Genomic DNA, 26,638 nt, shown 5'->3' with positions numbered 1-26,638 from the left:
TCCTGCAGCCTTTCAGCTGCTCAATCTCACTATCCTTGTCCATTGTGCTTTTTATCTCACTTTCTCACCTCCATTACCTTTCTCTTCAGCAACCCCCTACATTTATCCACAACCGTCCTTTTCTCCTACAATCCCTTCCCACATTTGAGCCTTAGTGAGTAAACCTTTTACTGGGTCTTTCATCACCCTATTCCTATAGGCCACTCTCATCCTCCAGTCACCATCAATCTAGGAAGCAGTGAACTAGGAATGAGTTCTAGAAATAGGAATGAGAACTAGACGCAATGGTCCTTCATCCCATTATTATTACCTATCCCACAGAAATTGCTATTTTTGAAATGTCAGTCATTCAGTGTACCTGAACTTCCAGAACTCTTTCTGGTTGGGCTTAAGAGTCTTATGTTTTGAGGACCAGGTGTTCCCTCTGCTGTTTCCTAACCAAACATCATAGCCAGCATCCGCTAGGATGAAGCCCAGGCTGTTGTTAGGCAGGTTAGAAATCCAATTGATTGCATCTCCTACGACTGCATGCTGCAAAAACACCACAGGTTTTTTTCCTGGAAAGGAAGAGTTTATTGTCATTCAGCAACGCCGATGGTGAATTTACGTTTGGGTTACGGTGTTCTACTGGAATGAGCTAGAAATTGGACTTTTCATGGTGGTTGGACAAAAACTAACAATACACTGTAGCAGGCTGCCTTCTTTCAAACATTTGTTCCTCTCTTGAGTGTCTGTCTGCAGTCTTGGTGCTATGTAGTCTCTCACCCTGCTGGCATTTGCTACCCAGAGCACCTCTCATCCTACCCCAGTTATATACAGGTCTTCATCAAACAAAGTAAATAAACAGAAACCTTATCATCCTGGCCCCTGAGATGGGTCCACTGTGGCATCAGTCTTCTTTCCCAGGTTCATACTCTTCCTAGTGCTGGAGTTTCCTACCCCAACTGCGTCTCCTTAACATGTACCCCTCTCCCCACAACTCTTGTTCTGCCTCCTGTGGTTTTTAATTCCCAGCAAGCCACATCCTCAGCTGCAGCCCTTCACTCTAACTAGTTGCTTTCTCTTAAGGGAAAAGGCCATCCTGTTACATACCTCGCCCCTCAAGAATGAAGTCAGACACTCACTTTTCTAAATTTCAGACCCCCACCCTGCTCTTTGCAGAAGTCCATATTCATATGGACTTCCTGAAGTCTCAGGCCCATGGCATATCTTAAACACGTATGGATGCAAAGCCAGGTACCAATGTGTGAGCCTGAGGTTGGTGTTCCACATGTATATAGGTTACAGATGCCTTCAGGAACTGAACATTGGGAAGGGTCCACCAGATGTTCCTGCACAAATGTTTGGACTGAGCCCAAATTCACAAGGCCCAGACCTTGGATATCTCCTATCCAAACAAGTAGTATATGTGCTGTCCACCTGGGAAATTCTACTGGGACCTCAGATATCCTGGACTTACCATAACTATAGCCCTTGAGGGTGAAAATCTCAGTGCCAGTCTCCAGGCTGGCCACATGAGAACAGACCAAGGGCTCCCCTGGCCTCTACTACCATCTCCCAGTGGTGATACTCTCTTGCCTCTGGCTCCATGACTCAAACTTGTTCAGCTCACCCTGCTCTTTTGGGGAGGGAGGCCATGCTCCAGGGCTGGGTGTTTGGCCTCCCTTTCAGGGCTCTCATGCCACCCCTGCCTTTCTCATTTGAGGTTTACGATTTGGTTGGCCTGTCCTTTTTACCCAGCTACAGTCTTTCCACATTCCAGTTCAGCCTCTAGAAAATCCTCAAGACATATTGCCTCTTTTAAGTCCATGATCCAGTGTCTACAGACCCATTCCTAGGCCTCCACCAGCAGGATTTGCCAAAAGCATTCTAAGGTCACCAGTTCCATCACTTTCTGAGCTAAGTTAGTCTCCAATTTCAACCAACATTTGAACAAATCCTTAAGGCATTGTACCTTAAGGCCAAGAGTTGGGGCATAAAGGTGGCTTGGAATTGCCACCTGTTGGCCTCTTCCATGAAGCCCATATGGTCCAAAATGGCCAACCTCAGGGTCTCTTGGGTGCAGGCAGCTGCAGTTCCCAAGGCCTGATAGGCAGCCTGGGCCTCTCCAGGTAGGGAGATAACGTAATAGCCCAGAGGTTCTGAGGCCACTGATATATCTCTGAGACTGCTTGCTCATACGCCTCTAGAAAAGCCTAGGGTTTGTCATCTGGCACCATTTTGTAAACATCTACTCTACATTTGTTGAGGTCCCCATTCCCTTTCAGGTTGGGTTTCACCTGCTCCAGCAGCAGTAGCATAATGTGCTGCTCTTCCTATTAAGCCCTTCGCTGGACCTATTGCTGCAGCTGCAGCCCCTCCATCCATTTTAACACTGCTCTGAGGTTCGTGTTACGGGCTGAAAGCTACAATGCCTGCATTCTCCACCATGTGCAGCAGGTTGCTGCCTCAGAGCCTTTCAGCCAGGTTTTATCACTCCCAAGCATCTCCCTGAAGCCTTAGTACTGTGTAGTAGGGGTGTGTAAAATGGACTGTATTTGATTCAGATTCAGCCTGAATTAGGGCAGTGACTCGATTAGTTGATTCAGATCACTGTCCCCAATTTGACTCAGCCGAATCCAAATCTGAAGATTTGATGCTGATTTGGAGAATCAGTGATTCGGCCATAGACACAGCTTTAAATGTTTTTTCTACATACCTCGAGGTACCAGGTATGATTTGTGAACACTGCAATGCTGGGATGGATGGAGCATCCCACAGGAGCACAGAATAGGGGGAGGGGGGGAATAAAGCAAGTTACACTTAGAATATATAAAATCATAGAGAAGTGGGGCTGGAAGGTACCTCCATAGGTCATCTAGTCCAACCCCACACCAGAGGCAGGATCATTTCTATGTAAAGCATCCTTTACAAATCCACTGAGCAGCCTACTATTAAATTATAGTAACCCCAACAATCACAAGACATAAGACCCTAACCTGCCACAAGTAAAACAGGGTGACTAAGGCAGCCAACATCCTGCTGCTACCAGGTTTGTTTAAACATGCTTGAAAGATCCAAGTCAACCATTTTCTTCTTCAGTGGGAAGCCAACTGAGAAGCTCCAGAATTTCCACTACCGCACAATAGAGGGCCAATGCTGGTGTCAGATCAAGACACCAATATCAGAATATGGGAAGCAATCCCAATAGAATGACCTCCCTTTTCACTACCAATGCCCTTGAGTATAGTGCACATCTTTTATAAAACTGAAAACTGGCCCAGGTTTCCATCCCTGGACAGAATGGTAGACAATTAACTTCCTCACCCACATGCCGCCAGAGGCAGAACAATCACCTTTTTTAAAATGCACTTTTTACTTCTTTTGTCCCAGGAAAAGAATTTTATAATGCCAGGCCAACCTTACCTATATTTAGGATTTCATATAGAATCAGAATTCAGATGTGAATGGAAATGTGTGATATATGCAGCTGTACATACGTAAGTACAAGCCCAAATTCATCCCATCAGAGCTTTCTTTTTCAGACAAAAATCTTACCTTTTTTCCAACTGTTCTTCCCACTAGGAATTCTGTTAATACTAAGGATATAACCATCTTCAGTCACAACTTCATACTCCTCAGCAGGGTATCCATGATACCTGATAATTTCAGTCTGCAGGAAGCCAAATAAAACCCTGGTTAGAAAAATCCATTTTTTCACATGGTCTGGGGTATTAGGTAAGGATCCCTGTGGAGGGAATACTATCCTAGTCCACAGGTTTAAGCAAACTGCTCATCAGCATAAAATCTGAGGAGAGTCAGAAAGAAAAAGGTCTGCCACATTTGTGCTTATCTGTTCCCTGAGGCTGTTGGCCTCTGTTTCAGATGCTTACATGTTAACTTACAGGGCATGTCTACATGTGCGTTTTATCTAGGAGCAGTTTACTTTTGAGTAAACTACTTGAAAGTAAATGGTCCCAGGGAGGCACATACATGTTCAGGAATGCGGGAGCAGATTTTCAGCTACTAGCAGCAAACTGCTACCACTTCCTAGGGCCCTGAAACTAGCCCCTGCCACCACCTGTCTGCAGCCAGAGGCCATATTTAAATGAACTGCCATCTGGGCCCTGCCGGCTCCTGCACACCAGCAGCCACCTGGCCAGCCTCACTGTGCCATCTCAGGCCCCGTGCCACCACGCAGCTGTCAACTGGACCGCATCCTGGCTGGACCCTAGAAGGGATGTGCTCCTAGATGCCACCACAAGGACCATCCACACCCGCCTAGGCCTCCAGCTCCGCCACATCTGGGCCCACCTGGCCAGCCAAGACTGGTGACTGCACATTATCCAGGCCACCTGGGATGATGGAGGCATTCTGCATAACCTAAGCCACCTTTCTGGACCTCCTGGAGCAGCTCTGCCTGCACCTGGAATGGCAGGATACCACCATGCAGCAACCCCTCCCCACAGGCACCCAGATAACCATCACCCTGCTGAAGCTGGCTGCACCCAACATTGACCAGCTCTTTGGCATCAGCAGGGCCAATACTGAGGAGGCTTTTCTGAAGGTATGCGGCGCCCCGCAGGACATACTAGGGCACATGGTGCTCCGTGTGCACCACCCCTTGGTGGTGGTGATGGAGTTCTGTCCTGGAATTCCCCCAGTACACTGGGGCCCTGGACAGGACCCACAACCCTGTCACCTGCCCACCCTACAGCAACAACCCCTATGACAGCTGGTGGGCTTCCATTCCATCATGCTACAGGCCATCATTGACCACCAAGGTACCTTCATGAATGTGAGTGCCAGCTGGGTGGGCCATGCTCACAATACACGTGTCTTCCAGAACTCCACCCTGTCAGCACTGGTGCAGAGTGGAACCTTGTGCCAGGGGTGCCAGACCTCCAGCTGGCTGAGGTGGTGGTCCTGCCCTTCCTCATCGGGGACCCTGCCTACCTACTCCTCCCCTAGGTTATGCAGCACTACATTGGCCAGCTGGACCTCAGTCAGGCCCACTTCAACAGGTGCGCCTGGGCCAAACCCATGCCTTCATGGATTGTATCTTCAGCTGCATGAAGGGACACTAGTACACCCTCAATGCTCACCTCAAGGTCATCAAGGCCAACATCCCCCAGATCATTATCACAGCCTGCATGCTTCATAACATCTGCAAGGCCTGGGGGGGACCTCTTATGTGAGGCCTGGGAGGAGGAGATGCAGTGACTGGAGGACACCAGGCACCAGAAACACCAGCTGCAGCAGCAGAAACAGCAGTGTCCCCTCCCCCACCCCTGCAAGGCCTCGGGTGAGCTACACACCCCCCAGTGGGGACTAGGACACTGGGTGTGAGAGGCACTGGCTGACCACCTCCTCCTGCACTCCTCACTGTAGCCTGCATGGATAGCTGCCCATGGACCCCTGCCCCACTGCCCACCCCCAACATCATGCTCACTACAGGCAGTTCTTTACTGTGCAGTAAAGCGTCTCATGTAGATGCATGCACAGTTTCTGGAGCTTGTCACAGCGATGATTAAATCACTACAGTATATAGTTGTGACTATGCTCTCTCCTCTTTGGCACACCCCTGACCCAGTGGTCAGAACAGGGTGAGCCTGAAAAATTTTCCTATTTTCAGCATTATTTTCCAATCCAATCTTAATTTCAAGCAATGCCATCATAGCTGGATGTTTGGAGTACATGCTGGTAAACTCTGTCGTCAAGGTAGTCAATAATGCTATCAAATGCTTAGTAGCCAGTTTCTTTTAAAAGACACCTAAACTACTGTCAAAAAACTTCCTCTTTAGTACTGTTTTAATCAGGTACTGTGCTGTGCAAAAATGAATCATAGTCCTCCTGAGAAAAGGAGCAAGAACAATTTGCCCTAGACACTAGGAGTGACATTTTATTTTTAAAAGCAGCTTCTACTCTTGAAAAAGTATAAACAAGGTATATTTGTTATCTTGTGCAAGCCTGTTGTATCTTTTTAAGGTATGAGGAATGAAGAGGCTTCCTTATGTAACACTCACATGCACTTGGGGTTGTGTGTGGTAAAGTGTATGCTTTTGGTTATTGTATATTATGGGGTGTGGGGGAGACTAGTGAGAACCATCTCCCCTCCTCCTCATTATGTCCAGACCATCGCCTTAAGACTCCTTAAAGGAACTTGTAAAACCAATTTAGGGACTCTGGAGCAAATCCTGGAGTGACTGGAATCCACCTTTGAATTGATTGGTCTGCATTAGTAGTTTTCAAATGATGCTGTTTCTTGATTGGGACCCTGTAGTGATATCATCAAAAGTTATTTAAGGTCCAGGCCACCTGGGCTTGGTGACCTGAACCTTATTTTCTCTGTGGCTGCTGAAACCTGAAAGCTGACTTGCTCCTGCGGCCATCTGGCCAAGGGCAAGCCAAACTTGGGGATATCCAAACTCCAAGCTTGCATGTAGGATGCCCACCAAAGGATTTTGAAGCATTGAAAACCCCAAGCGGGGAGGGCGGTGGATGCTTGTTGGTGGTAGGATCACATTTAGTTCTTGAATGACACACGGATTTGGAATTGATTTGACTGATTTGGCCTGGAAGACAAAAACATTTCCTTAAAAAAAAAAGCTGAATTGGGAACCAGAAAACCTGGTCCCCTTGGTGGGGTCTCCCCCTCTCTTCACTGGAGAAGCAAACTGAAGCTATGGAGCCGGGGCCTCCATTTCCCCCTTTGCAGTCTATGCCTCAACCAAGCTGTGTGGTTGGGCACTAGCTGTAGTTCAGGCCCAAGCCAAGATAGGCCTGGCCTCTTTCTGTTAGCATAACAGTGTAGCTGAGACTAAATGTCAGCTGCAGTCAAATAGACTAAATGGCTGCAGTCAAATAGGCCTGGTGCTCTTCTGTTGTGTATTCAGGCCCTGCTTCAGGACAGGCCCAAGTCTGCCTTTTATTGTTTTATAGCTGTCATGTCTCAGCTTAGCTGTGTTGCTGCACCCCACTGTACATTTGCTACATGCTTGGGCCTGGCTTGGGGCCTGGCATAGTTTAGGCCTGGCACATAGTATTGCTTTTGTAGCTCTTTGTCCTGATCAAGCAGCATGGTTGGTAGTGGTTGCAGTTCAGATTCTTTTGCTGTTTGGCTGGCTTTCCTTTCAGGTCTCTTGCAGTTTCCTGCCCCAGCAGAGCTAGGTTTAGGACTAGAAACTTTGGGTCATGATATGCTGATGAAAGTTGCCATCAACCACTTAAAGTCACCGTGTGGAAGTGGAGATCAGTGCTACAGTTTTGCAGGAAGCGATGAAGGGCCCCTTGCAATGCCTTCATTGCTTCCTGCAAAACTGCATTGTGTAGAAGGACCTACGCTCTCTAGCAGCTTCCTATGGTGCAGTGAACCCATGGAGCAGCTTATAGGACTTTCCTGTGTGGGCCCCCCTCTCCAGCCCATTGCTAAAGGGGTGCAGGCCCCTGGGCAGGTATAGGGGTGCAGACCCCCAGAACAACCCCAAGTCCCAGACTGCCTGGGTATGATTAAAGCCTCCCCAAGACGGAGCCACCTATAGATCTTGGTTTGTATTTTATAATGTTATAAATACATTATAATGTAATGTTATAATTTTATAAAACTATGGTTAGTACTTACTTTTTTTTTCCTCTATTCTTTGTAATAAATTTGGATTTTGTGTTTACACTGCTTGTGAAAGAGTTTAATTAGCTTTAGACTGGAAAATGCTGTTCAACAACTCTATTAAGATAATACATCTATATGGTGGTTAAAATTTTTCCAGCAAACTTTACATGTCCTACCTAGCCCAGTGCAACTGGTGACTTATGGTAAATTCTTTAAATCCCTTCTCAAGCCCCCTATACCATCCATAAAGGCTAAGCCATGTCAGAGGAAGCCAAAACCACCATGACAGACCTCATTCTCAATAACTTGGGCTATGGCTTGGAATATTAAGGGTTTGATGATAAACACAGAAAACTCCTATTTAATTCAACATGAGATAGATCATTCTTTAAGTGCCATGTCAATAGTTTCAGAGTAAGTGGCAAAGCTGAGGACAGAATTTGGTAATCCCAGCAACTAAAGCAACTTGCCCTTTCAGTCAAAAGCAAGATTCTAGGGCTACCTGACTAGCACTAAACTAGTATTTTTTCACTGTGTATTATATGCAAGGCATAACTACTATCTGCACAATTGTAGTTGGTATTTGTTGTGAACTTCACTCTAGTGAAGTTAGGCTGGAGTGTCTGTTTAGAAACAGAATTTAGAAAATGCTGGACCAAGGGATTTTATTTTTAAAGATATCTCTACTAAACAATCCAGTGCTGGGCATTCTCAAAAGATATGGAGTTATTAATAATGGAGACCATCCTTTAAAAAAAGAGACGAAGAAAATTACATCACTTACAACATTCATAAAACATTCTGGATCCACTCTGTTCCTTTTTAGGATTTCTTCTGAATTCATAGGGTTTGGTTTTTGAAATTCTCCAGAAAATGAAATTCCTTGAAACCAAACCAACGTTGTGAATATCCACATCCTGGGCCTGTGTGAAGCAAAGAATGTCTCTGTAATTAAGAAGACTATGAACATATTGTGTATTCCTGCTTTACACAAATGCTGCTACTTCATTTTTTAACAGCAAATGTGTCCGGACATCTTTTTCTGCTTCCTTGGCATCAGGTAGAAATGAACAACAGCAATGAGGGGCAAGTAGCTCAGGCTGAGGCCCAGTGAGAAAGATACTATGCTGAAGAAGTACAGAGTTCACTGTGGGAAAGTGGCAATACCTACATGTATAGCCTTTCCCTAGAGAATGTGCCCTCACATTGTCAGGGTGGTGAGAAGACTGTCTCCTACTCTCACTCCTAAACACTAAAGTATTTAAAAAAGATGGTAAACATATTCTTTCACTTTTCTATTTCACTAAGGCAGTGTCCCTCCCTCTTAGAATGGGTCCACCATATTGACAGTAATGCATGCCTTTGTCAACTAAATCTAGGTTATTCAATGAGTAGAGAGAGAAATTACACGTAAACCAGCCTAAGTGATAAGGAACCAGTTCAAACTGTGTTAGAGTCTAACACAACAGATGTTCAGTGCACATAAACTGCTTTCAAAAGTCACAGACAGAAGTGACAATTTTCCCCCAATCTGGCCACAGAAATTGGTCTGTAGACATGGCCAAACACAAGTACATGGCTTCAGACAGGTTCAAAAATGGCCAATCGGATGAAAATCTGAACCCTCATTGCATGAGTGGTCAGGTAAAGATGTTTCAAAACAGATCATCTTATGTAACTTCTGTCTGTGCTGCCTGCCAGCCTGTCGCTGTTTTTAGATGGGGAGTGGGGAAGGGAAACAGAAGGAGTTCAGTCTGGAGGGGGGTGGGGGTTCAGTCCTGACTGGGTGTTTTGGACCCCCCCTGAGGAGGGGGGACTCCAATGCTCTCTCACCCTACCCTTCAGCACTGGCTGGGGAACCCCTAGAACAAGCTCCCTCTGCTCCCTTTCCCCTCTCCCATTCTGAAAACTTTGCAGCCTCACAGGCAGGAGGGGGCATTGGTAGGGGGAACTGGCTGCAGACTGGCAGCCAGCAGCTAGATTCCCCTCCCTACTGGAACCAACAGTGAACTTCTGTTTGACCCGGAGGATTGTTTTAATTCAGAACACTTCCTGCAAAGCATTCTCAATTAAAGTGGGGAGCTGCACTTCTATCTGCACCCAAAATGGCTGAAACCAGTAAGATAAACCTGGATGGGTGTTGTATTGGACTTAACCAATTTAGGTTAAATTGCTTTATTGAACTTCTGTCCCTGACCCTCTCCAGATCCAAGTTAACTCACAGTCCCTCAGCATTCCAGGATGTTTTGTACCTCCCCCACAAATCCCACCTCACAGGGTGTGCCAGCTACTCTTGGACAAGCTGTCTACTCCAGCCGAGCAGGGAGGCATGCTCTAGCAATCCCAGCTCCTGGCTTGGGCCACTACAGGAATATGGCTGCATTTCCAGAATCAAAAGAGAATGTCTGTTCACTTGCTTATTGGTTCAATCTATGCAGCTTAAACTAACCTTCAATACAGCCTTGGGTTTTTGGACTGTTTGTACTTAGCCAAAGTGTTCTCCCTTGGGCTGGCAAATCACAAAGAATCTTTCTTGTGCGTGATAAACATCATGACTCAGCAAACAAGAGACTCACTTGGAAATCCAAGTGTTTCTTTTCAAAGAAACCATCATGCAAGTGTGTATTATCAATAACATCATCCTTTGTATGACTCAGAAATTAGCTTTAACAGTACGACTAAAGCCTGGTTATAACTGATATTTTTTTATTTTATTCTTTCTGAAAAATATCAGATTGGCAGACCTGACTGGCAGAGTACACAATAATAATAATAAAAAAGCTAAGATGTGTCATCTGAATAAGCAGCCCCAAGTGCAGACAAGACATGTAATCGTACACCACAATGACTGGTGAATTGTTGCAATTCAGGACTTATTCATTGTTATTAATTACAATATTGTTGCATCATGTTTTAATATTTTCAGGTTGTTCACATCCCTTCAATCTAGAATAGATTTCCTAGAATACTTCTAAAGGATTTGTTTGTGGCATTTACTAAATTTTTCACAGTGGTTTAAAATTCATTGTGAAAACTGAAATTGTTAATTAATACAACTTTTTGTAGAACATTTTCCTATTGGGCAAAAAGCTATTTTCTACTGATAAAAGAATAGAAGAGAAATGTTTGACCTGCTCTTACATCCAACAGCTTTCAGTACTGTCAACCTCAATCATTCAAAAATAATTCCATCAAAGCTACATAGATATTTCTCAATAATAAGATCCAAGGACATTATTAGAAGGGCATCTTCAAAGGGGTACCATCCAATCCCTTACCTCTTCATGGCTGATGTCTTCCACCAATGAGGACAAACAAAATGCATTAGGATATTTCCCCACTGGCCAGTGTCAGACATACTGACCCTCTGTTCAGCTTTCCCCATTGCTGTCACTAATACAAATAAACATGTATCAAATCATACATCCCATTTTGCAGTGAAGATGAACCTTGACTACTTGAGAATTTTTAATCCTCATGTGGAAAAAAACAGAGAAGAAGAGAAAGATGAGCTCTTCATTCTGTCTCTCAAACTTCTGGAGCAAGTCAGTCATTCACACACTCATCCATCTTAACCTCAAAAGGAATAATAATAAGATTATAAAAGGAACAGGAATTATGCATTTATTGAAGGATTTCTTATTTACAAATAGACACCAAAAGTAAGACATTATGAATACTTACATATTGCTTCAATTCTCTTGGCCTTCCCTTCTGTTTGTTGTTCTTTGGCTGATTCCAACAGTTGACTGACTCGCTGTGTGAATTGGTGTAGCCTGGTAACAAGCAATCAAAAGGAACCAATTATTTAAGAGCAGCAGGACACATTACCATGTGTTGCCATCATGCACAGCAGGGCATGCCTATGCCCCTATCAGATAGTAAATTAAAAGTAAAAACAAAATAATAAGGAAAAGTATCTTTCTTTCCGAGGCCCCTATTAAAAATAAAACAATCTGCTCTCTCTTATCTCTTTGTCTCTGGCTATCTGCTTTAAACTGCCTGGGGTTCCCTGTGGAGTGCTTTCAATTATTTAACTGAAATAATTTAGATTTTAGATTTAATTATCTGAATAATCCTTATAGATTTTTGCATATTCTTTGATTAGATCTTATCAATTCTTACAAATCAAGCAACAGCTGAAGCTGTCTCAGAAGCACACATTAAATTACCATTTTGAAAGTATCCTATGGAGACAAGTACTAAAATAAGCAAATACAGAAAGGTAAAAGGTTGGTCCCATTGGACTAAGAATGTGAAAGGTAAAACTTCCAGTGACTTCAATGGGGCTATTTTGGCACTTGGCATTAAGGAAATAATGTACTGAAATAGTTTTTGAAGGGACCATGCAAGTCTACAATTTAGAATTTTTTAATTGTAGGGGAGTAAGAATCATCCATTATTTTAAATAACCAAGTATTCACAGAAGGATTATTGGGATTACGATATTGAGCCCAACTGGGAGGTCTTGCAGTGTAGGAGAGAGAAAGGGGTGGGGGTGCAGTTCATTAAACAGTGCTTGGAGCAGAGACTGGACTCCCCTTTCCTAGCTTTGTGCCCTAATTGCTAGGCTATACAGCCAAGCTCATATTTACTCTGCCTTGACCAATCAAGCTTTAATTCTTTCTCGTGAAATTGCCTGCTTCAAGGGGGGAGGCTGAGAATACACTTACACATGCAGGAACCAGCAAAGCCCTGATGCATGCCAAACACCCCTAGCAGAACATAGGCATAGCTGTGCCCAGTTCATCTACATCCAGTGTCTCTTCAACTTTTTCTTGAACAGCTCCAGTGATGGAGAATCCACCTTTTTTAAAAATACCCCATTCTGTCCACTTTCAGTCAATATTTTTATAGCACAGCTTTAAGTGCCTCTATCTCGAAGTTCATAGTGCATAATGAGACAATAAAACTACCAAGTGACAGTTACATTTCCTTTAATTCATGTAATGCAACATTTTTTAAGGATAAGAGCATTTTTCAGACTATGACCAATCAGGTAGATAACATCAAAGGGAAGAACCATAAATGCACAAAAATGTCCCAGGAAAGCCAGAAACCAAAACAACCTTACTTGTTTTAGAGACAGGATAAAGACTCAAAAATCAGTCCTAAATTAGTATCTAAAACTGAAAGATGTGAAATATGCAGCTGCACATACGTAAGAGCAATTGGATGATGGGGTTTTTTCTTAAAGCTGCCCAATTAAAGTTTTCTTACTTCAGCCAAATAAAGCTTACCTCTGGTCCCACTGTCTTTCCCACCAGAAATTCTGTTAACTCTCAGGATATATCTATCTTGGGTCACAACGTCATGCTCTTCACTGGGGTATTCCTGATACCTGGTAATTTCACTCTGCAGGAAGCCAAATGAAGGGTCGTTGACATCTTCTAGAATATCCTTGGTGATAAGGAGGGATCCCTGTGGAATCAGTGGGCCAACCCACAGGTCCAAGGCACTGTTGTTCAGTGCAAAAGGTGAGGAGGTTTAGGAACAAGGATGAGGTCTCGCCTTTTTGTTTTTGTCTGTTTCCCAAGGATGTTGAGTGTTGGTTCAACTCTCTGGTCTTGTACCTTACATTGCCTGGCATTGGTCCTATGGTGGCCGCTGTAGTTCAGAAATGCCTTGATCAGCCCTTCACTGCTTCCCTCTTGGGTACATATAATACCTCTTTTTAAAAAAAAAATACAGCTATTATCTACTACAAGTGATTTATACAACAAATCAGATGATAGATTTCTTTGTTCCCTCAAGTATGCAAAAGCTGTCCAGTGCTCTCTTGCGCAAACAGTTAAACAACAAAAATAAAAAGCAGCATACAGTTATCATGCCTTTAAGTGTGTCGTTTTATGAGATGAGCACTGATGACAATGTTTTAAAACTGTTGCATAACAAACATTTCTCAAGAAAGCCATGAATCGAGGTAGCTAAGGGTAGATCATTTACTATGGCAACTTACATGGTCAAACATACCCAGTGAGCCTTTGGGCTAGATTTTTTTCCATCTATTTGCCAGATATGGGAACTTAGTCACCTGTGTGTGGCTGTAGTCCAGCTTGCTCAAGTCCCTGAGAAGCAGGGTTGTTGATGAAGAAGGTGGGTGGGTCCTTCCTCCTCCTGGTTCCTTTTTTATGTCTCACTCTTCAGATGATGATGTGTCAGAAAAGTACAACTCTGGATTTATACCTCCGTGAGCAGGGTGCGTTAGAATCACACTTCAGTACTGAAGTACACTTATGCATGATCTTAATGAAACTGAGGTTTCTGAAAGAGTCAGCAGACAGCTAAGAAATGTTGCAGAAGGTAACAACTTCTGCTGAAGGGAGGTTGCAAAAATATCTCTGCAGACTGAGAGCATTGATTCTCTGCTGGGAATGCCAGGGGCACAGCCCCAAACCAGGCAGAGTTTAGATTGGAGCAGGGAGTAAAATCTTCTGCAAATGGCTTAAGAGCTAGATTGCTCAGTGGCAAAATGGGAGTACTTTCCTATCAGGGGATATATATTAAGCAGTCCAAATCGTACCTGATTAATCACAAGTTTGGTTCCAAATGATTGGCTGTCACCCTCTAGTCAGCAGGTTCTGGATTGCTGATTTGGAACACTGCATCACATACTGCATGGCCACACTTGCCTGGATGTGACCTAAGTGTCCAAGGACAATCTGAGTGACTCCTGCCTGGGTTCCTGAAAAAAACTCTATAAGGCTCTGACTCATTATGCACTCTGCATACAAAAAAAGATTCGCTCCAAAGCCTTAGTGTCCTTGTTCAAAGCTCCTAGTGTGCTAAGACTAAGTTCCTGTCAGCAACATCATCCTCTAGAAGCCTGCCATTCAAATGGAACTGAAATGGAAACTTTGGCCAAGAGATCCCATACATGGTTTTACAGGATGGAGACCTCTAACAATAATATTCAGAGGGAGTCCAAGTGTTGATTGTTAGGTGCACAGTCCCTAGGAGCATGTGCACACTCTTTTCCTGGCACTCCCAAGGAGTTGCTGTCAAACACACCCACTCAGTCACTCCTGCTTGCACAAACCAGGAGTGAGGCAGTGAAGAAGACCCTGACAGTGCTTTTGAGATCTCTGCTTCTGAAGCACTTGAGAGACAAGGCAGGTGTGTCCAAAAGCAGCATAAGAGTCTCATTCTCTGTGTGAGTGGAAGGGGGTCAACGAGGTATACTCCACAGCAATGTCCTCAGGAGTGCTGGGGATGTAGTACAGATATACCTTTGATTGTTTTTCTACAGTTTCTCCATACAGAAGGGGAGTTCCCAAATGGACCACTAGCATTTCTCTCACCTGAATGAGGAACCTCAGAAATGAGCTGTAACAGTGAGGGTGAGGACCTAGGCATAAAGCAGGAGCACTACTGCTTCTAGCACTTCTGGTGGATGGTGCCTTTAGTGGCTGGCACATCAGACAGGTTATGCCTGAGAAAAAATATTAGTGGAAAACTCCACGTCCGGACAAGTCTTATTATAATCCTGCCTCATCATTAGAAACTGCTGGTTTAAACTCATCTCATCAAAGCTTATTGTGCTTTCAGGTTGCTCAGGCCTCTTCAGTCCTCCCCAGAACACCCACAAGAGCAGATTGCATCATCCTTTAGACTTTCCAGAATGTTTGGCAATTGCTTGTCAAAACTGAAATTCTGATCCACCTGATTTGTTTTTCGTGCCCAAGCCCCTGCCCTGGGAGTTTTGAGTATATGTTAGGCGAGCAATCAGATGAATCAAGCTGGAGCAGATTCCTTGCCCCCAGTGCATTCACCTGGCTCAGCTAGCCTTGGCAGATGTGGAGCAGGGCCAAAGCCTTGCCACTGCACTTTTAAAGAATTCTGTTCCATAGGGCACAGGGACTCCTGTGGGAAAATGCCCTTGCACAACTGGATGAGGGGAACTTTTGTACTACCATTTGTGTCTGACTGCACAGTCAAGGGTCTCACATTCAGATCTGCCCACCATCAGCTGTGCTCGCTTAAAAGTGCAATTCTCACCTTCAAACTTGTGAGATTGGCTTAAAAATAATGAGATAAAAATGTTGCTTTCTATTTGTCCAGAGCCCCTGAGCCCTCCATAATTCACAGTTTCTACTTTCCACCTACTTTGGGCAGATGACCATACTGAGGTTACCATACTAACAGAGCCTCTCAGCCATAAAATGTAAGACAATATTTCTAGCGAGCCACCAGAGGACAGGGAGGAGTTCCCTCATACAAAACCTGCAGACTTTATTTGTGATCAAGGTGACTCTAGGTGCATTTATTACATGTGCCATGGTAATGGAATGTGCAAAGCTGCTCTGCAGCTGAAATGCAAATAAGGCTGGTCCTGCTGGGTCATTTGCCCTCGCTCACCAACAGTTGCTGGCAGACAGCCCCCTCCCTTCAAAGCCTTTGTCCATCTGGTGTTCTCAAGCAGCTCTGGGCTGCTCTTCACTCTGTCCTTTGACAGATGTCAGTAAGAAACTGCTGACACTGGTGCTTTAATTATCAGTTCCGACAAATGGTATATACTATGTTCATTTGGGAGCACCCTGTGGGACATAAGAGAACAAAAGCCCATCATCCCCCATCACCCTTGTCATATGCAATAGAGCTTACTGGATAACAATTCTTGTTCACAAAAAAAGGCTGAGGTTTTGGAGACTATTTCCACTCCTCAGTTAAACAAAAATGAAGCCTTTAAACAACAACATAAAAAGATAAAGCAAGAGCAAAAAAAGGGCAATATCTACAGCCTGAGATGGACAGTAACTTGGTGATTAATGAGTTCAGCTTACTCAACTGGGATGTAGAAGGCCTTGGTTCAAGGAATGTTGCCTAAGGAAACTTCTCCAGAAATTATTCAGTTTGGACATGCATCCAGAAAAAATTTTCCTAACAGCAGTGATACTCAGTGCCATTTGGTAAAATCATAGGGACTCATATTTTTAGCTCCTCTTAACTCTTTTGTTTTGACTCCTTCCACTTAGGTGGTAAATTCTTTCCATGTATTGTGAATTGTCACTTGGTACAAAACTGGAGAGGTTCTGCTGATGTCCTGCTCATTTCTCCCTCAGGGGGACCCTGAGGAAAGGAAACTCTCCTATCTAAAATGTGTTGAGGAAACTCTGACTACTGCTTCATAACTTACTTGATCTGCTATAATTTCTCGGCACAATTTTAGTTAGTAGCTTTTTAAAAAGGCAGAAAGAGACTATCCTGAGACCTTTATAAAAAATGTTATCCCTTAATTTAGAGACAACCTTTTAGGTTATTACTAGCAGCAAAAAAAGTAATAATATCATGTAGCACCATAGCAGACTCCTACTACAGAGATTCATGTTGTTTACTGTTCTATTTTGACTATGTTTACCGAGGTGGTAAGTTCTTTCCTTGCCGGGATGGAGTATCACCCACCAGAAGTTATTCATAGGGTCTTGCTGCTGTGCAACCTGAAATAAAACAAATATTTGGCCATTGCTGAAATATCTGGTACCAGACCACACTGGCACCCTGGGTGGCCTCATCCTCTTCTGTCATATGGAAGTTGGTGGCCCAGTTCAAGAAACTTAGCATGCACAGGGTGCAGTAGCTGGCCTCATGCAAGGTGCCTGGCTGGTGGTGCAGGGAGCTGGGACCCATGTACCATTGTGACCAGCCATCAAACTATGTCCACATTGGCCATGCATGATGTCCTGCAGTTTCTGAGAGTCGCACAGGGCAACAAGCAGGATGCATCACAGCTCCTGAGTCTGCAGGTGGTAGGATGCCCTAGGTGGATACAGGCAGGCCAAGATGCAGATGCATGCGCAATTAACAAGGAAGGCCACTCACTCTGGGACTCTTCTAGAAGCTTCTGGGTAGGGCACAAGGGACAGTCCATAAGCAGAGGTTTGCAAGTGTGGTTGTATGCACGCAGCAGCCAATCAGCAGTGGCCCAGGCACTTGGCTGTGCTTGGCAGTCTCTGACAGCATGGGGAGCTCACAGGGAATGATAGGAGATGTGCAGGAGCACCTCCTGCCTGTGGGCCTCCACTAGGGCAGGCTGCTTGCACATCCCCTCTCCTCAGCAAGGGCAAATATGTGTATTGTTCACTTCTGATCTAAACTAGGTCAAACAGAGAAAGTAACTCGGATGGATCCCTCTCCCATCTTTTTGGGCATGGCCTTTTGGTACCAGTATTTAAAATCCTTTTCAAACCCTCTGTAACATCCATAAAGATTAAGCCATGTCAGAGGAGGCCAAAACCACTAAAACAGGCTCCTTGTAAGTAATTTAGCTCATGGCTTAGAGTTCTAAGTATTTGTTGATAAACATAGAAGAATTCTTAGTGAATTCAAGGAGAGGGATCAGACCTCAGGTGCCATGTCAATAGTTTCACTGTTAGTGGCAAAGCTCAGTAATCCCAGCTCCCAAAGTAACTTGCCCTTTCAGTCAAAGGCAAGATTCTAAGGCTACTTGACTAGTGTGGAAAAAATAGTTTTCACTGTGTGATTTATGCAAGGCAAAACTACTGTCTGCATGATCATAGTTGGTATTTGTTGGAATCTAAACTCTAGTGAAGTTAGTTTGGAGTGCCTGATTGGAAACACAGAGAAAAAAGGCTGGGCTGAGGAATTGTTTTTTAAGGTACCTTCCTTAAACTAGTTGATGACGGGCACTCAAAAGATGTGAACATATTAATAATGGGAACCATCCTTTAAAAAAGAGAAAAAGAATATTACATCACTTACAATATTCATAAAACATTCTTGATCCATCATATTCCTTTTTAGGTTTTCTTCTAAGTTCAAGGGTGTTGGTTTTCAAAATTCTTCAGAAAATGAAATTCTTTGGAACCAAACCAACATTATGAATATCCACATCTTGGGTCTGTAAGAAACAAAGAATGTCTCTGTAATTAAGAAGACTATGAACATATGGTGTATTCCCACTTTATAACAATCTTGCTACTTCATTTTATACCAAGAGGGGAGTCCAGACATTTCTTCTTGCTTCCTTTGTGTCAGATAGAAATGAACAACTGCATAAGGAACCGGTAACTTGACCTGAAGCCTGGTGAAAGGATTATGATGCTGAAAAAGTGCAGAGAGCACCTTGGGAAAGTGGAAATACCTATTTTTGTACCTTTTGCATGTGCCCTCAGACAGCGAGGGCAGCGAGGAATATGACTCCGATTCAACCACTCCTAGATACTAAAGTAGTAAAAATGACTGCAAATACATTCTTCACTTTTCTATTGCTGTAAGGCAGTGACCCTCACTTTTAGACTGGGCTCATCATATTCATGGTAATCCATGCTTTTGTCAGCTGAACCTACACTATACAATGTGTTTTATCTTGGGTCGACAGAGAAGCTTTCTTGAGTATGAGTGATACTAATAAAAGAGGGCACATAAACATGAAGACTCAACAAGAGACTCACTTGGAAATCAAAGAGTTTCTTTTCAGAGAACCCACTGAGCAAGAATGGCTGTATTATCAAGAACATCAAACTTTGCTTGACTCCAAGGAGGCTGGGATCATTATGAGTATTGTGGATGAAAAAACCGACATGAGAATTTGGGGAAGGTAGTCTTGGAAAAGGGCCTTTTGTGTGGGTATCACTAAAAGTAAAATTTGAGTGACAGAGTATTACATTAGTCAATATGTAATGCAGTATTTCATCCTTTGCCCCTAATTAGCCCGGCTGAAATGAAACTCCCAAATGGCCTGCTCACATTTTTCTTTCCCATGAATAAAATCTCAGAAATGAGCTTTCACAGTAAAGCTATGACCTAGCTATGATGAACAAGTATTTTTGTTTTGATTCTTTCTTACAGATATCAAATTAGCAGATTAGACTGGCAAAGTACAATACAGTAATGAAAAAATAGCACTTGCCTCCTGAACAGAGAGCCTCAGTTTCAGACAAGGCACGTAATCATATACCACAATGATTGGTAAATTGTTGCAACTCAGGACTTATTACTTGTTATTAATTACCAATTGTTGCATCAGGACTCATTATGTCTTCAGGTTGTTCACATCTCTTCAATCTTTCCTAGAACACTCCTAGGCTTGGAACATGCAGTCAAAAAGCCCAAGGTTGAATCAATTCAGTCTTTGCAGTTTAGTCTAAGCTGCACAGATGAAATTGAAACATAAGTGAACAGACATTTCACCTTTGATTAAGTAAATGCAGCCACATGCCTGCAGTGGCTCAGGCCAGAAGCCAGGGGGTGCTGGACCACTGGTCTCTGGCTGTGTGTTTACTTCCTCTTCGGGTCCAAGGTCTCTGGGATTTGTAGTCCAGAATTAGAATAGTATCCCTCTCACAGCACTGTTGCCTGCACACCTATCTCATGCAGCTGAGGATGAGGCAAACCCTTGGGTGTACCCAGGTTACATTTTGGGGGGCTTGTCCAGGATATGGTGGCAGATGATTGGTTGTTGCAGGTGTTGTGTCTCTATATAGAGAACCAAAAAGGGAACTATGTCAGACACTGGTGATTCCCAGGCTTGGGGTGGGGGGATGCAAGTTCCCCAGGGACCTCAGGGTCAGGAGGGGCATCACACCCTGCTGACTGGGTCTCTGCACTATGGCAGGTCATTAAAGAAGTGGCCAATTCTTCTAATGAGAAGAATTAGAAGAATTGGCAAGTTCCCAATGATGAAAAGCACTGTCACCTACTAGACATGTTGAGGGAACCCACCTTTGGAGTTGCCCAGACTGCAAAGCTTCAGGACTCTGGGACCACCACCCAACAGTGTCTGCAGGGTCTGCAGGACATGTTTGGGCAACTGTACTCACATGGCGGGACATATTACGAACTACTAGGCACATTTCAATGCAAAAGGGAAACTGCCTCATCGTATCGGTTGTGTTTAGAACAGGTTCCCTCACTGCTGTGGAAGTTGATCATTCCCGGCTCTGCCAAATCCAAATCGGGGCCCATTATAGCCTGACTCTTATCTGGGACCCAAATTTGTCTGGACAAAAAAATAATTCTCCAGGATTTAGCCAACTGGCCCAGGAGATGAGGGAGGAGGAAGAAATCCTCCAGTTACGTGAATCTATGTGGACCCCCAAGGACCCACCCCTGGGACAGGAAGGGGACCATAGCTGGGTGACGTCTGTGATTCCTCAGGAGGAAGCCCTCCCCAAAATAGAGTGGTGGTAATGAGCCTGGCTTCTCTCACCATAGTCAAAGTATCTGAACTCTCCTGATTTTTGTCCCTAAAAAGGGAGAAAAGTATAAAATTATACACTGAATTTTCCACAGGACTTTGGGTATTAGTGTGCCTTCTTCCATAATGTGATTGCTTCATGATGCTTTGAAACAGATGTAGGACTTGACTTAGATATTTTGAGTGAAACTTTGACCTCACTGAAGACAGTAGGAAACCTTCCTTCTTTAAAGTCAGGTTGGTGCCCTTTGTGATTACAACAGCATTTTTGGGTGTAGAAACTGGGAGTCTCGTTACGCCTTATGCTGTGAGCTGCAAATGCTGATAGGATTTAGTGCTAGTTTAGAGTTTGAAGCAGTCACACCCTTCTCTGACTGTCCCCAACCTGCACAGCTTGGACTTGCCACTAGAGGCCTGGCGAGCAGGGGCCTGACTAGGAGCTGGAGCTGTGAGTTGCTACTAGAAGGCTGGTGCACCAGGACAGGCATCTATCCCTGTTCTACTGGCAGGGATGTGAGAGATCCTGGGATACCGAAGGACTTCAACTTGGGTGGCACATCTGTGGGGATTAGCAACGTGTCAATGGATCAGAGAGAATCCTGCCCTGGAGTAATGTAGCTTTGAGCTACAAAACAAGTACTTAAAACCACTTTAAGGTGTCAATGTACAGACAATCCAGGGGTTAAAAGATATAGGAGCTGCCTAGAATTACCATATAACAAGGTCCTGAAAACATTATACTTGATGTCTTATAGAATCAGTTCTAATTTTTTTCATTGCCCTATGAGAAGTTTTGAAACTGTTCCTGCTAACACAACAAACTTGCTTTTCTCTTTTTGTCAAATTCATTGTTACTAGTCTATCTAGGAGCTTTATGTTGTGCTTTGTGCAAATTGTACATTGGTAAACTTTTCTATTATATTGTTAAATCTTTTTCTGTGTGTTGTTTGTCAAAGTTTGTCTCTCTATTTACTGATACATCACTTAAAATAGACAACTGTTTTTTAAAAAGTATCATTTTCTTTCTAGGGTTTCTCTCTATACTGTACATAGTCTTCATTATAGATAACACAGATAGAAACCCTAGAAATTATATTGCCTGACAGCTTTTACAGTGAGACCCTATTTCAGTAATGCCAACTGTTGTGAAACCATTGTAAGACTCAGAATTTCAAAGTCAAAATAACTCTGACTCACAATCTCCCAACTGAACCCTCAAATCTCTGGATTTTCCCAGCTGGTAAGTGGAGGAAAAGGGATGGGGGAAGAGAGAAGGGGCAGGGGGGAGATCAAGGCCTCTGAAGTGAGTGCAGGAGTGGGGCAGGATCAGAGGCAGGGGTGAATGGGGCCCTGGGGCCTTGGCAAGGTGTTCAGAGGCATGGGCGGACGCTCTGTGCAGGAGCACCTACCCCTGGGGTAACCATGGGGGTGATATAAAAATCGTGGTTCGTTTCTCGGGAGGTGGAAAAAGACCTTCACAGACACACTCTATTAGCAACACAAAAGGTATATATTTGCAAATAGGGTCAGAGAGAGAGACAAAAGATCAATCACTCTGCCCCCCCCCGAGCACAATCATTAGCAGGCTTTTATCCCCCCTCTCCTGACCACGTGTGTAGAAGGAGGAATTTTTACAACTCATTTCCGGTTCATACAAACATATATGTAAACATGTCGCTTCATACGTCCCATGTGCATTATAATTAACTACTTAAGTATGCGGGGCGGGTAGGCTTAATATGCATTAGGCTATCACGCGTGCGTGGATGGAACCCAAGGTTACTCAAGGTTCAACCTGAAGGCAAAAATGGCATTTGCTCTTATCTTAGCCTTAGGAATGTGGGGTCATGAAAGAAAGTGTGATTTAGTGTAACAAAGAGATAGTAAATTTGCAGGACAGAGAGGGAGTGATACCTTAGTACAATGGGCTTTTGGTGGTTTTTCCCATCAATTTCCAACCCCCCTCTTCCCTCTCCCATTAAGGAGACAAGGAGGGGTAGCAGCTGTGTTTTTTTTTTTTTTCCCTAAATCTGCTATTGATAATGCATTTTTAATAATATTTCTAACAGGGGAATGTGCCCTCCATGGGGCAGAGGCAGGCTGTCCACTGCAGGCTGAGGCTCTGTGCCCTGCTGCCTTGCCCCAGGAGCTCAGGCATGTAGGCCCGGTGTGCCTCCTGCCACCAGGCAGGCAGAGGATGTGCCACACAACCAGCATGCCCCATGTCCGCTGACCACCCCGCGGGCAGAAATGGCATTGTGCGGCTGAGTGCCTGTGGAAAGGCAGCAAGGTGCAGAACCCCAGTCCACAGCGGGCACCCTGCCTCTGTCCCATGGGGGGCACATGCCTCTATGTCTGCCCCCGGGGTTACGCGCTGCTGCGAGGAGCTGCCCTCCCACCCCCCGCTGTGGCTCTGGACAACCTGCCCCAGGCCTGGGGCCCCATTCACCCCTGGCCCTGATCCTTCCCCACTTCTTCCATCACTACAGGAACCTTGATCTCCCCCCTCCCGCACTCCTTCCCTCTCCCCGCACCCCTTTCCCTCCACTTACCGACTGGGTGTTGTCTGTGTGCCTGTATCTCTGTCAGTCTGCCTCTCACTCCCAAGCCACAGCCTGCCCAGCCCTGTTGCTACTTCTCACTCCTGACCCACACTACCCCGCCAGGGTGTGGAGAACCCCCTCTCCAGGCTCCAAATCCCACACACATACCCACAGCCCCCAACACCTTCACAAATAACACCCCATACCACACTTAAAAAAATAGCATCTTATGATTTATATGCCAAACTCTTCATTTTTTAAGAGTTCGTCTCATTATTTTTGGCATGGTGGGGTTGGCAATACTGCTATTTTCAGTTGCTCTATAACTTTGTCATGCTTTAATGATCCAGGCTGAAATTTTCCACACTTGATACCTGCTTTGGGCTGAATTATTTTGGAAAAGTTCAGCAAAAATATTTATTTTTCAAGATAGGCCAGAATCCGTGATTCCTGGTGAAACTTTTGTGTGGAGTAAGACAGCCTATACAAAATATAATATGTGATCATATATATCATGTCTTTTCTGAACAAATTTAATTTTAAGAATGATTAATGAGACCATGGGATAATCTAAACCACATTTTATTCAACAGCCTGCCCAGCCCTGTTGCTACTTCTCACTCCTGACCCACACTACCCCGCCAGGGTGTGGAGAACCCCCTCCCCAGGCTCCAAATCCCACACACATACCCACAGCCCCCAACACCTTCACAAATAACACCCCCACACACACACTTCAAAATAGGATTTCATGATTTACATGCCAATCTCTTGATTTTTTTAAGAGTTTGTCTCATGTTTTTTAAAATCACAGCATAGAGGGCTGAGACAGAAGATTGTGAAGGGACAGTTTGAGGGGAGGAAGAATGTGGTGACTGCAGCTGCCTGTTACAAGAGGAAGCCAGGAGCCTCAGTTTCTTCCATGAGCTTGTGAGCCCTGCAAACCTCATTCTACCCTCCCCATGAACCCTTCAGCCTCACCATGATTCAGTTTCCCCTATGAGTCTGCTGTGACCCTGAACGTCAGCTTTTCCCACGAGCTGATGGGGGCAGGTTGTGAGCAGTGTCAGCCAGGCAAGCAGTTGGTGCTTTCCTCTGTGCTGTTCTTAGAAATCAGCAGAATCAGGTGAATCCCTGCATCAAGCCAGGCTGCTAAACATCCCTGTAATAGAGGAGCATGGGCAACACCTGCTCAGACTCACTTGGAACAGAAAGCTTGTTCCTGTTACATCCCAACTTTGCTACAGCACTAAATTCCACAAATTTGGAGCAGCATGAATTTATCGTGTGCCAAGGCCCTTTCACATGGCCTGGGCACAGCCCCAGGTGCTGCCCCCTGGCATTCTGAAATCCCAGCAGTATGTGGCTCTGAGGATGTGAGAAATATCAGGTTACAGCTATACAGTTGTAATATTAAAAATGCAAGAAGAAATTTGCTTAAGGTGTTTCTACCCTCTGTATTTTGTCATTTACAAGAAGCGCAAGAGTTGGAAGGAAAGAGTTGCACTTTAAAATTTTAAAACTATACTCTGTGGTCTTGAATGGCTATATCCATAACAGCAAATAAAATAATAAATAAAACAGCAAAATACAATGGAAAATATTTATTAGATTAACAACTTTGCTATTTAATATTTATAATCACAGAAATATACTTTTAACTGTCCCGGAGCTGGGGAGCCAAGCTCATGGTGTCACGGTGGGGCGGCCGGGTGGTGGCGGATTGGACACGAAACAGGTGGGAGTCTCAGCAGTGGAGTACAAGCTGTATGGGACACACGTATGAGTTGAAAACAAAGATGATTTATTTTACTCATGCTTGGCAGCGGAGGCCCAGGTGATTTCTTCAGTTACAGTATAAACCACAGTGAACAACAAAGGGGTCTGTTGGCCCATGAGGTTCAGTCCGAAGACCTAGTCCCAGGGCTGGTCAACAGCTCATAAATGGGGAACACAAACAATGAAAAGTAAACTGTAACACTGTACACAGTAAGTCACGTAACGCCAGTCCCGTAGGACAACGGTGAGGAGCGGTGTTGTCGGAAGCTGAAGTCAAAACCAGGTGGGTCAAGCCGAGGTTGCAAACAAAGTCCAATGGATGATCCGGAATCGTAGTCTGTAGTCAGTGCCAAGGTAAGTCGGAAGCCAGGTAAGTAGATGCAAAGCCGTAATTCACAACATGAGCAGCACAAAATGCCAAGCGGAGGAGGCGAAGGAGATCGATAGGCCCAAAAGCCGGACTGAGAGACAGTCCCTGCAGCAGCAGCCTCTGTCCTCAGCTAACGCGATCCCCCCCAAGGGAGGGGTTCACTGAACTTTTATCTGAATTTAGTGGCCAATCAGAACGCTCTCCGCAGAGAAATTTCTAGTCAGATTACCTCATGTCAGGTTCTGACTGAGCATGCTCTCAGTCAGAAGCTGACACAATCTGAGCATGCGTCTGTGGGGAAAGTAGGTCAACAACGATTGACAGGTCCACAGGTCACCCAGGGGGCAAGGGTTGGGTGAGCCTTGGAACTTTCCACTCACAGAGTCCAATATGCATGTCAGTCTCAATCTTCTGTGTTGGCAGCATCCAAAAAAAATTTTGCTCTGACATTAATCTTCTTCTATAAAACATATTGGGTAATTTAGTTACCTGAACTTGGGAGACAGGAGCAGCGGGGAGAGGAGGGATCCAGGCACATGTGTGTCCCACACGCACTTGTGCCCCCTTATCAAACCCGAGGTGGAGGCGGATGCAGCAGCAGCAGAGCCAGTAGTTGGGGCAGTAGCAGCTGATCCCCCTAAGTTAAGTGGGCAGAGGAACCAGACACAGCTGAGCTGGATCCGGAGGGGAAGCCACCCAGATCCCTCTTAGCTGAGCCGGTAGGGAGCTGCGCTCCCGAGCTGTGCAAACAGGTGCGCTCTGTAAGAACGCGCCAGCGTTTGCGGCAGCGTTCTCACCAGCGGGCAAGCAGGAAGGGCCAGGAGGGAGACTCCTACTAGGGCAGGGCGAAGGCACTGCACTAAGCTAAAAACAAGCAGCAACTCCTATGATGGTGTTGATGCAGAGTGCTGCCAGGGCCCCTGCCCAGGGGGAGCAGCCTACCTGGGGCTTGTCTGAGGCCTCAACCCAGACAGAGTCTGCGGGGGTTGCCCAGCAAGGCCGAGGGGGGCAGGGTTTGGGGACCTCCACACCTGTCCTGCAGGAGCCCAGCTTAGGGCCTGGAGGTGCAGGTGAGGGAGCTCCAGGGGGAGGTTAGCAGGATGAGGGGAATCAGGTGAGGGGAATCAGGGAGGTAGAGGAAGAAATTGACGGCTATTTCCTTTCCCTGCAGGGCCACACACCCAAGAAGAAGCACTTTGGGA

General features: G+C 44.9%; 1 protein-coding gene across 1 annotated transcript in view; it reads right to left on the bottom strand.

Annotated features, from left to right (window-relative positions):
* The window catches only part of LOC149859889 (lysosomal acid lipase/cholesteryl ester hydrolase-like), a 28,125-nt gene extending 19,729 nt beyond the window's left edge, over nt 1–8,396 (bottom strand). The window contains exons 1-3 of the mRNA XM_090056905.1: nt 8,373–8,396; nt 3,538–3,652; nt 359–557 (exon numbers count right to left, since the gene is read on the bottom strand). Coding sequence (XP_089913031.1) covers nt 359–557; nt 3,538–3,652; nt 8,373–8,381 — 323 coding nt within the window. The 5' untranslated portion in view covers nt 8,382–8,396. The remainder of the gene's footprint in view (nt 1–358; nt 558–3,537; nt 3,653–8,372) is intronic.
* Between the last annotated feature and the right edge of the window lie 18,242 nt (nt 8,397–26,638).

Source organism: Crocodylus siamensis, chromosome 7 (assembly GCF_052110815.1).
Source record: "Crocodylus siamensis isolate JL-2025a chromosome 7, ASM5211081v1, whole genome shotgun sequence".
Classification (NCBI taxonomy): Eukaryota; Metazoa; Chordata; order Crocodylia; family Crocodylidae; genus Crocodylus; species Crocodylus siamensis.
This window is presented reverse-complemented; position numbering and strand designations above follow the sequence as displayed.